We start from the raw sequence: 12029 nt of genomic DNA, 5'->3' as shown, positions 1-12029 counted from the left end.
ACAGTGCAGTGCAGTATCGAGTCAGTTTGGTGTGGCATAACCACTGGGAGATCAAAATTGAGAGTAGGAGTGGTTATAGGCCTAATGACTCTGATAAGTATAATAAAAAACTATACAAGGAAATAGTGGGCCAGTAAATCAGAGAGTCTTATAATGGGGAATTTTAATTTCCCAGATATTGACTGGAATTTGAGTGTTGGTCACTCACACAATTGCAAGGCTTTTATGGATTTATTGGATGATTGTTTTCTACATCAGCATGTTCGGGAGGCAACTAGAGGGAGTAATACACTTGATCTGATTATCAGTAGTGATTCTTCATGCATTAACAATCTGCAGATAAAGGAACCACTAGGTGGCAGTGATCACAGCATGCTGAAGTGGGATTTACTCAAAGAGGTAACTACCATCAGGGATAAAGGGAAGAGTTTTTGCTTTCGTAAAGGCGACTATGGTGGTCTCAGACAGTATTTAAATTCTATACGGTGGGACCAACTGATGATGTTACAAACAGCAAATTCAAAATGGGAGGCATTCAAAGAATTCATCTTAGAAGCGACTAGGCTTTACATTCCAACTAAGAAATATTGTTCAAGGTTTAGGCTTAAATGGATGTCAGATGAACTAATGAGACATGTGGCAGAGAAAAAAACATGCATGGGATACATATAAATTAATGGGTGACATGGATGCCTATGATAGATATAAGCTGGTTTGTAACCAAGTCACAAAGGAGATTAAGCAGGCAAAAGCAGATTATGAGAAATCTTTGGCAAAGGATGCAAAGAAAAACAGCAAAGAGGTCTTTACCTATGTAAACTTTAGAAAGAAAGAGATGAATCAGATTGGTCCACTAGATATTGATGGTTCAACTGTTGATGACCCTGCTCAGGTGCCTAACAAACTAAATGAGTATTTTGCATTTACATTCACACATGAGGAGTTATTCAGGGAGGGGAATGCCATAGGTGAATTAAACCCTGGCAGTGAGCTAGATGATTTTGTAATAACTTAGAGGAAAGTGGAGGAGAAATTGTTGAAGATAAACATAAAAAAGGCACCCAGGGTGGATGGGATCTATGAAGTTATATTAAAGGATGCAGCAAAGGAAGTAAGCAAACAATTAGCCATAATTATGAGTTTCCTTGGACTCAAGGGAAGTACCCATGAACTGGAGATGTGCAAATGTGACCCTAATTTACAGAGGATCAAAGGGCAACACAAGTAATTATAGACCTGTTAGTTTAACTTCTGTTCCAGGGAAATTAATGGAGGCACTGGTGAAAGAAGCACTGCAGGATCATCTAGACAAGACTTCAGTTATAGCACAGACACATCATGGTTTTGCTAAGGGGAAAGCCTTGTCTGACCAATTTGATTGGATACTATGATGTGTCACAAAGGTACTGAATGCTGGGAATAACTTTGATATCATTTATTTGGATCTTAGAAAGTCTTATGATACTGTTGCACATGGAAGGCTGCTGAACAAATTGGAGCAGTGTGGCATTGGAGGCAAATTATTGCTATGGATAAAGGGATGGTTGAGTGGGAGAAGACAGAGAGAGGTAATCAATGGACACTGCTCTTCGTGGACTAATGTTATTTTTATTTTTTTTTTATGTAACCCCAAACATGAGAGGCATTAGAACCAATAGTACCTAGTACCGTGCTTGGGTTGGAGGTTGAGAAGAAGAAAGAAGATATTTGTTGACATTGCACTTGAACTTCTGTAGACTGTAATGTTCAGGAAATATGTATGAAGGAAGGTTGTTCCAGAAAACAGCAGTTGAATGAATAAACGAGGAAGATGAAAAGTTGGTTCTGTTAGTTTGAAGTTGGACCGTAAATGGATGTTGGCTGGTGGCGGCACGTGTTCGGACTGTTTTGAAAGAGAGAGCAGGAATTATAGAAGCCAATTCACAAGAACAGTGCCCATGAAAGTATCTGTAGAAGAGGCATGCAGCAGAAACAGTACATGTATGAGACAGTGAGTGGAGAGACTCTGTTAGAGAGGAATCATTAATTAACCTAACTGCCCTCTTCTGAGAATCTAGAAGCTTGAGAGAGGTTTTTGGGGCACCACCCTAGATGTGGGAACAATATTCAATGCTACAGCGGATTTGCGATTTATACAGAGTGAGCAGCTGTTTGGAAGAAAAGTAACACTGAGAGCAAAAGAGAAAAACCACAAGTTTTTTTTGATGCAGAGGAAGCAATATTTGTAATGTGCTTGTGCCAAGAGAGAATAGAAGTCAGGGTAATCCCCAAATGAGATATATCATTTTGCCTAGAAATCGGAGTGTCACTAAAGATAAGCATAGGAGCAGAACAAAATCCTTTTTGCAAGATATAAAACAAGACTGAGTTTTAGAAGGTTGAAATCAACTAAGTTGTCTTTGCCCCACTGGAGAATTACCTAAAGATCGGCATTTAAGGATTTGGTAGCAGATTTTCGAGAAGTTGAAGCTGATTGAGCAGAACAAGGTTTCTCAAAATGGAAAGTGGAATGCAATGTGCTATCATCGGCAAAACTATGGATAGGATTTCCAGTCAATGGAAGAAGGTCATTAATATATAAGAGGAAAAGAGTGGGGGAAAGACCTGAATCTTGGGGGACACCGGCATTAGTGGAGAAGTTAGAAGACAGAGCCATCTACCATCACCCTCAGTAAGCGATCAGAGAAAAAACTGGATAACCAATTAATAAAAACAGTTGGCAAACCATAAGATGGAAGCTTGTTTAGAAGACCTTTATGCCAAACACGATCCTTTGAGACGTCAAGAGCAACTACTTGTGTTTCACCGAAACTTTCCATTGAATTAGTCCATAAATGGGTAACATAAGCCAAAATATCACCAGTGGATCAACACTGGCGGAATCCATACTGGCGATCTTTGATCAAACGGAAGGTTTCTAGGTAGTTAAGAGTTGGCAGTTAATTGATTTCTCCATTACTTTACAAAGAGTAGAAGTAATTGCAATGGGATGATAATTGGATTGGAGGGATTTGTCACCCTTTTTAGGATTGGCTGGATATCAGCAAATTTCCAAGCAGAAGGAAAAAAACACCTTTGGAATAAGAAAGTGAAAAAAGGCAACATAGAATAGGATTAAGTTCAGGAGCACAGGTTTTGAGAACAAGTGGAGAAATACCATCGGGACCTGGAGCTTTCTTAGCATCAAGATTCGTCAAAATCCTTCTGACATCCTTTTCACGGAAGACCACAGGAGGCATTGAATGGAGTGTGTTGGGAATGGTGGGAGGTGTTTTACCAAGATCATTAATACATGAGTTGGAAGAAAAATGGGTTGCTAGCAGGTCAGCTTTATCCCTGGCTGAAGTGACAACAGAACCATCTGGTCTAGACAGAGATGGGAGCAGAGATGGGCAAAAGTTGCGACCAATAGCTTTGGCAAGAGATCAGAATGCTTGGCTACTATTAGGGCAAGAAGCAAGTTTTCTGCTCTTAACCTGTTCAAACTCTAGTTTGGACTGATTAATAACTGCTTTACATTTGTTGCGAGCTTTGGTGTATGCAGAAAATGAAACTGAAGAATTAGAAACAAGCCAATTACAACATGCAACATTCTTCTTTAACAGCCTTAGCAAATTTATTGGAAAATCAAGGTTTAGATAAAGGACGAGATAAAGTGGAGTGTGGGATAAAGGATTCCAATTCCTGCAAGAATAATTTCACTGACATGATCTGAGCAAATGCTGACATGAGAAGTTTTGAAACAGTAATCCAACCAAAGAAAAGAAGTCTCGCAAGTCATTCCATTTTGCATTCTTGTAATGCAAACAACTCAAGGTTCGGAGTAGCCATGAGATAAAGGTTCCATTGGAGAAGAGACAATCACCAAGTTGTGGTCTGAAGTGCCTAAAGGACCTCTCACTACGACCGTGTACTTAGAAGGGTTGTTTTTGAGAAAAAGATCAGGCGCATTGGCTGTATGATTAGGATTGTCCGGTATTCTTGTAGGTAAATGAACAATCTGTGCAAGGTCATTAGTAATTGCAAAAGCTTCAGCATCTCAATCAGCTGGGTCGGTGTGACTAGAAAACGGAAGCCAGCTGGAGTTGTGAACATTAAAAACACCAAGGAAAATTACCTCACTGTTAGAATGGTTGGACTGGAGAAAGTCAAGTTGCAAAGAGAGGAAGTCAAAGAGCTCCAAGTGATTAGTGGAGTTGGGAGAACGGTACAGACAACAGATGAATTTGACACAATGAGGTAGAGAGATTTTAAGCCAGAGAAGATCAAAGAGAGGAGATTCCAAATTGCCAAGTCTCTGACAGGAAATATCAGAACGGACATATGCACAAGTACCACCTTTGAGGCTAAAGGAATCATACAGCGAATAATTTGGGCATCTGAGATGAGCAGTAGTTGAATCAGCCGATAACTGAGATCCTGTCAGAAAAAGTACATGGGGTTTGGAAGACTGCAAGTGGAAATGAACATCGTTGAGAAATGAATTAGAAGTGCTTGGAAGGTTTAGATCTTTTCGCAGATAAGCTTGCTCTATTAGTTTGACAATTCATGGTGTATTCAATAGTAAGAAAAAGTGGGTGGGACATGCTGTATGAAGTAATGAAATTTTTGGATATGGTGTACACATGGTAAGAATATACCCAGATCCTTGACATAACGTGGCCTCGACAATGGTCCCCGCATACACACTACTCGGACTCCCTCTAGTCACTATCTGGCAGAGTAGAGGTAGCAAGATTATACACTAGCTGATCCGGAAGCCTCCTAGAGAGTTACCAATAGGTTCGGTCCGATGTACTAACTAGCAGCCGGCCTGTGAACACCGTTTTAGAGCTGTACCCTCAAAATGTAAGGAATATTGGATCTCGCCACAATGTTCATCATAACTTCAAAAGTCATCAAACATACTGCATGATGGAAGAGATAGGGAAGGGTTGACCGGAACTTAGCTTAGAGACTAACCATGGGTTCCACCACTTCAAGCCCCCAATAAGAAAAGTGGTGGTAAATGCACCGGTTGATGAGAGTCATCTACCACCTAGTACTGTCTGGTAACATAGAGGGGCGGTGTTCCTCCATGTGGTGTGGTTTGGGCACCACACCTCGACCCTTGCTTACATTGGTTCACACCTGAGTGGTCACCCACCATATACTTGTGCATGGAGGTTATACCAGGTTTACTAACAGTCCCACCATCATGAAGGTGCAAGCAGAGGATTTGGCTGTCACAGACCGTCCGGAGTTTGCCAAAATTGGGTACACTTGACTTGAGTGTCACCCGAATATCAGTTCCATCAGCATTTTAGACTCCCAGGTAGCAAGTACAGCTTGTCTGGCATATCTGAGAGAATGTCTGTGACAACCTCAAGGACCAAGGTTATTAGTGGAGTCCCTCCGGGTTCAGTGTTGGGTCCATTGTTGTTTTCTGTATTTATAAATGATATTGATGATGATATATATCAGGCTTAATGTCCAAGTTTGCAGACGATATGAAGGATGGCAGTTTTGTTAAGGACACTAATGACAGTATGCTGCTGCAACAGGATCTAGAAAAGTTGAGCAGATGGGCTGAGAGGTGGAAATGAAATTTAACATTGACAAATGAAAAGTACTACATATGGGAAGTAGTAACCCCAGAGTAACGTATAATTTCTGTGGTACTACACTGAGGGGGTAATTGTGCAGGCAGATATGAAGTTTTCTGAGCAGTGCAGACGGTCTGCAAGAGTAGCTAATGGTGTCTTGTCAATGATACACAGGAAATTTTCTAGCAGGGATAAGGAGGTGATCATCCACTTGTATAAGGCAATGGTCAGGCCACACCTTGAGTACTGTATACAGGTCTGGAGGCCTCATTTCAAGAAGGATGTAGAGCTGCTGGAACGAGTACAGAGAAGGGCAACAAGATTAGTGAATGGAACAAAGGGGTGCTCTTACGAAGAAAGGCTTAAGTTTTGCAGATTACAGTGTCTGGAGACTATGCACCTGAAGGTGATCTGATTGAGGTGTATAAAGCCTTCAATGGTTTGAGCATGCTCAATGCTGATGAGATTCTTCCTCTTGCTCAGAATAACCACCTGAGAGGGCATAAATTCAAATTGAGGAAAGACAATTGTAGGATAGATGTGCAGAAGTGTGCCTTTAGCCAGCAGGTAGTTGATTGGTGGAAAGACTTCCATCTTTTGTTGTGGAAGTTGATAACCTAAATAAATTTAAGACTGAGCTGGACAAGTATTTGGAACAAACGGAGGGGGTGAAATGGGAGCGTTTTTTTTTTGTTTTTTTTTTGACTGATGCTGCATAAGCTTGCTTTCTTGCATGCATCGCATGCCTCTATTAATGCTAATGCTAATATCTGAGTGACGCCACGGCTCTGACATCCCAACAATATCCACCTTGGATGTCTTAACCAGAACTTCAAATTCATTAAATTTATTTACTATACTCCTAGCATTGGTGTACATGCAAGTATACATGCACCTGTTCTTACTCTTAGTTACTCTAACACAGCCCACATATTTACTTGTTTCATGACCCACAGCAGTTCCTGAAACCCCCAACAACTGGCCTTCCGGGCTGCTGCTCATTCCAATAGAGGTCTTCCTCTGCGGCTACTGTTAATCTATTAGTCTGTGAATAATCCCCCCAAGCTAGCAGTTTTCCAATCCACCTAACATTGTCTCAATAGCATCAGCAAATATTCTTGCACCTCTTCTATTTACATGTATCCCATCCCTGCAAAAGTAATCTCTCCTGTTAACAAGCACAGACCATGCTGAGAAAAATTCTACCCCCTTGAGCCCTGCACAATCTCTCCGGGGCCAAATTGATTGACAAGGCTCTCATCATATACTCCCTCCTATCTTGTCTGGGCAGGATTGCAGACACTTTCGAATTTAACCCTAACTTACAACTTTTTTTCAACACTGACCTGTACTTGCTTGGTAAATCTGCAGATCTCCTACACTTAATATCATTAGTGCCAACGTGAACGATGATATCACCTTTTGTGCCCTTGAAAGGTATCTGCTCAACGTCATCAAATTTTGCCCCTGGCAGACATACCCTGGTCCTATTCCACCTATCCTTTTTGAACAATATATTTCCCGTTTCCCTGACAATTGAGTCACCAACAATAACTAGCTCCTGCTGGACCAGCAACGAAATGAAATCCCTTTGTAGCATCTTTCATTATTTGATTAAATTTCTTGTTGGAGGTGTCAGCGTTTATCTATGAGGTGTGCTTCCATAGTCTTTCTGCTATGCAAGCACACCCCCCCACAGACTGCAGCTACACCACATTAGTGAAATTTCATGTTGGTTGCCACCCCATAGAGAGTGTTTACACTATCAATTTAAGGACAGGTGTCAGTGACACCTTCTAACCAAAACTTTCTAGAATTATAGCAATACTTTCGTTTGGTAAAAAAATGTTTAATTTCATTTCAGTTAATCAGTAATTATAACAAATATGTTTTGTATGATTTAATTTCACTAATACCGATCTACCTAGTGGGTAACTGCCTTTAGAAATCTGGTGAAATCCAATTTAGTTTTAATTTTACTTCAGTATTTCACTATGTCCTTTTGTATGTAAGCAATGTTTACAACTTTTGTTTGTGTGTGTGTGTGTGTGCGCGTGTGTGTGCACATGCATGTTCACATTTTAATAATAGGGTAATAATAATCTAAATTTATAGATGATTATTTATGCTGCTGTTGTGTAAAAATTACTTAACACAATTTTCACATAAAAAAATGATTTCAAAAATTGCATAATACATTAATCAAACTTAATGCAATATCTATATTATAAAATTGTGATGCAAATGAATGGGTTGATATTGAATAGGGAAAGCAAACATTCTGAATCGTATTTAGTAAATGACATTTGGAAAAGGCCTTTCTCATTAAAATTAATGTCTCACTTCATATAATTTTAATCTATATTAATTAATTAAAATTAATAAATAGGCAAGTTGTGGAAGAATCTGAGAATCTGAAATATTTCTTACTCCTTCCTTCCAATTGTAATTCATTGTATCTTTTATATACTAGCCAGTAACTTCTGAACAAATAGATGAAAAGTGTGAAGCCTGAAAGATGATTTTTATTTTTTGGAAAAATTAATTTTTTTTGTTTTGTCTCATAATTTTACTACTAAATTTTACAAAAAAGTTCTTCCACAACACTATTAGATGCACAGAAGGGATATTAAGTTACAATTTAAACAAGGACCAAAAAAGTACCACTTTTCAACTGTCATTTATTTTCATTCAAACTAAAAAACATCAATATAATGTTTTTGTTTATACACTAGCTTGAACACAATAGCCCACTGAAACGTATGTAAATTACTGTACTCTCACAATAGTATCTTTTTTCCATGTGCAGAAAAAAAAAAATTTATATGAAAATCATCTAACTGTGACCAATTATAAGCTTCTAAACAATAAATTAGGTCACTCGATCGCTTAGGTAAAAGTTGCTTTTTTTTCTCTAAAAATTATTGGCATTATGAATCTATTTTAATTTTACAGTACTTATGGTATCAGTAATTGTTTAGGGGTGGTGGGGGGAAAATCAGACAAATAATTCATAAATGTTTACATTAAATTTCCAATTCGGGCTCATCAGATCTTTGAATAACCAGTGTAACAAAAATCTATATAACTGCTAATGCATTAAAAAGAGAAAAGAAAATACTTACCTCAGCAGCCATAAATTGTCCCAGACCTAAAGGAAACGTCACAGTAGAAATCAAAAGTGTAATAATGGCTGGATACAGAAATCGGCTGAAACAGATAGTATTTCATTCAAAGATATGTTAATATCTTTTTTAAAACTAATTCATAAAAAATATTTGCTAGAATATTTGATGCTCTGCTTTCTCTTTAAAATACATCCAATGTCTTATAAATACTACAATTTACTATCACTGTTTTGTTACACAAAATGCCCATCATACCATAAGAGTTACTATGAGAGGTTTCCGAAAAGTAAGGTCACATTTTTTCTCTCAATGATGTTTAATAATACCAAGTTGAAATTACACACCAAGAAACAGTGAACATGCATTACTTCTCCACAAAGTCTCCAGTTTTATTGATGCACTTGTCCCAATGATGGATCAGTTTATCAATACCAGTACTGAAGAAGTCCATGCCCACATGCAGTAACCAACATTGCACAGCCTGATGAACTTCCTCATCCGTGGTGAAATTCTTTCCTGAAAGGTGTTTTTTCAGAGGGCCAAACAAATGGAAGTCTGAAGGCACTAAGTCTGGGCTGTAGGGGGATGCGACAAAGTTCCCAACGATTACGGCACAACTCATGAGTAGCGTGGGCAGTGTATGAAGTTGCATTTTCGTGCAACGAAACCACTGCCTGTCAGGAGTCCTGGTCATTTACGTTGAATGTTGGCTTTCAGTTTTTCCAACATTGCACAATAAAGCTGTGCATTAATTGTTCCTCCTTTCGGCAAGAAATCCAACAGAATGCCTTGGCAATCCCAGAACACTGTGGCCATGACTTCTCGGACACTGGGCACAGTTTTGAATTTTTTGCACACAGGAGATTGTGGATGTTTCCAGGTCATGGAGTCTTGTTTGCTATCCGGGGTAAAGTGATAAACCCATGTTTTGTCTGCTGTGAACTATGCGAGTGAGAAAATCCTCTCTTTCGTCACTGTATCACAACAGGTTCTCCAAACACATTTCATGCATTTTGCTTTGTCCTCCTCTGACAATTGTCGGGGCACCCAGTAGCAGCACACCTTTCAAAAGCCAAAGACATTGTGAACAGTCAACTTACTCATGTTCACTATTTGTGCAATTTAACTTGCCTGTTTTCAAGAACAATGCCCTTAATGCAGAAAATGTTGTCTTCTGTCATGCTCGGTGAAGGCCTGCCACCCGACGTCAATCTTCAATGTCAACATGGCCCACTTTAAATTCATTGCACCAAAAACAAACCTGCTTCTTTGTCATCATCTTTTTGCCATACACAGCAACCAGTTTACAGTGAATGTCACTTGGTGAAGACCCTTTTGCTTGAAAAAAGCAAATAACTTCACGAACACGTGTTTTGGACCACACTCGCACGATAACGGCCATTTTGCAACTGGAATCTGCTGTAAGGCGACAATACCACAGCACTGCACTGGTAGTCTTTTTGAACGTTATTAACGGGTCTATTTGTCCACCGCATTTCATCTCATTCCCTTTCATCATTATTAAGAAAAAAATATGTTACCTTACTTTTTGGAAATCCCTCGTAATTAAAATACATTTAAATGATAAGAGCTTTAACTAAGAAATCCATACAATCACTCAGTCATGGTTCCACAAATATTTAATATAATTTTATATAGAAAAAGAAAATTTTATATAAACAGCAGACATTTCTGCTGGTATTCATACATTCCAGTTTCCTTAGTGAACAAAATCTAACACACTCTAACAAAACCATTACAACTAAAAATACATAAAAAAAGATACATATAAACAGGTTAGAATGAAATGAAAAACTGAGACACAGAAGTTCAGGTTGTTATCTATGCTTTCCCTGTCAGTGAAGCTTTGTTATCACTCCTGATAATGGAAGGAGTAGCACAGAAAGCAGCTCCAAACTTATGTCTCATATTTTCCTATTTCAATCTAACCTATTCACATGCATCTTCATCATTAACTTTAAGTATTAATGTTTCAAGTTTATCAAAAATATGTTAAATTTTGTGCAATGAGAAAAGGTTAAATAAATTTCAGTTGAAACATTTACTATTTATATAAATTTTCCTATATCTATATAGTTAAAGTTATATTAAACATTTGTGACACAAAGGTTGGGCTGTCCATATACAAGGTCTGGGTTCCACACCCTGAATACTGAATGACGCCACAAAATACAAGACTGGTTCAAATAAAACATGTTTAGAGCTTGTAAAATTTTATTTTTGAAAAATTTAAAAAAAAGTCCCCTTTGATGTTTGAACATATATCTAATGCTTCCCTAATCTATATATTTATTCAAAAAAAAATTCTTTCAGATGTTCTCAGGGTGTTCTCTGATGGCTGTTTTGACTTCAGTGTCTAAATTGAAATATTCTTTTAAGCCTTTTTTTTTTTTTTTTTTTTTCCAATAGACCATGAAAGTTACATTCTGTCAAGTATGAACTGCAGGGCATTTGAGCAACTCCCCAAGAGCATCTTTTGAAACAAGACCTGAACTGAGATGGCAACATGTGCATTGTCATGAAGCAGGATGATCCCTTCTATCATGTATCTCAGCTGTTTGCATTTGTTTCAAAGGCAAAAGCAGTTAAAAGTCTCAACATACCATTCTCACAGTTAATGTTGGCACCAGTTTCTTTAAAGTTTGATATCTTTCTATGAACATACTGTCAAAAAAAACAGTGGCAATAACTTTTCCTGCAGAAACCTGATCAACATATTTTCACTCTTGGAGACTGAAGATGCTTCAACTGTATTAATGACCACTTTATGACAATGGTTTTTAGGCAGCCTTCATTATAAACCATTGGCATTTCGATATGAATTTCTTGTGGTTCTTTCCTTTCAGCAATTAAAAACTGAATTATAATTCACTGATCCATTTTAGATGCACAGTCTATTTTAAAAGCTATATGGAAAACCACACACACACACACTAACATTAGTAGAGGCACATGATGCAAGCAAGCAAGCTTATGCAGCATCAGCCAAAAAAAAAAAAAAAAAACACTCTCTCCCAATTTCACATCTCCATTCGTTCCAAACAAATACCTGCCCAGCCTTAAACTTATTTAGGCTATCAACTTCCACAACAAAGGATGGAAGTCTGTTCCACCAACCAACTACCTGCTGGCTAAAGGCAAACTTCCACACATCTATCCTACATCTGTCTTTCCTCAATTTCAATTTATGCCCTCTCAGGTGATTATTCTGAGCAAGAGGAAGAATCCCATCAGCATTGAGCATGCTCAAATCATTCAAGGCTTTATACACCTCAATCAGATCACCTCGCAGGTG

The 12029-nt window shown here is 38.3% G+C and overlaps 1 protein-coding gene across 3 annotated transcripts in view; it reads right to left on the bottom strand.

The window, feature by feature from the left end:
• LOC150085388 (chloride channel protein 2-like) overlaps window positions 1-12029 on the bottom strand; it is a 271615-nt gene that overhangs the window by 166437 nt on the left and 93149 nt on the right. For all 3 annotated transcript variants that reach the window (XM_090374018.1, XM_090374019.1, XM_090374020.1), the window contains one exon: window positions 8711-8795. In XM_090374018.1, coding sequence (XP_090230144.1) covers window positions 8711-8795 — 85 coding nt within the window. The remainder of the gene's footprint in view (window positions 1-8710; window positions 8796-12029) is intronic.

Source organism: Mastigoproctus giganteus, chromosome 5 (assembly GCF_048544385.1).
Source record: "Mastigoproctus giganteus isolate SK-2022 chromosome 5, ASM4854438v1, whole genome shotgun sequence".
NCBI classification, from domain to species: Eukaryota; Metazoa; Arthropoda; class Arachnida; order Uropygi; family Thelyphonidae; genus Mastigoproctus; species Mastigoproctus giganteus.
This window is presented reverse-complemented; position numbering and strand designations above follow the sequence as displayed.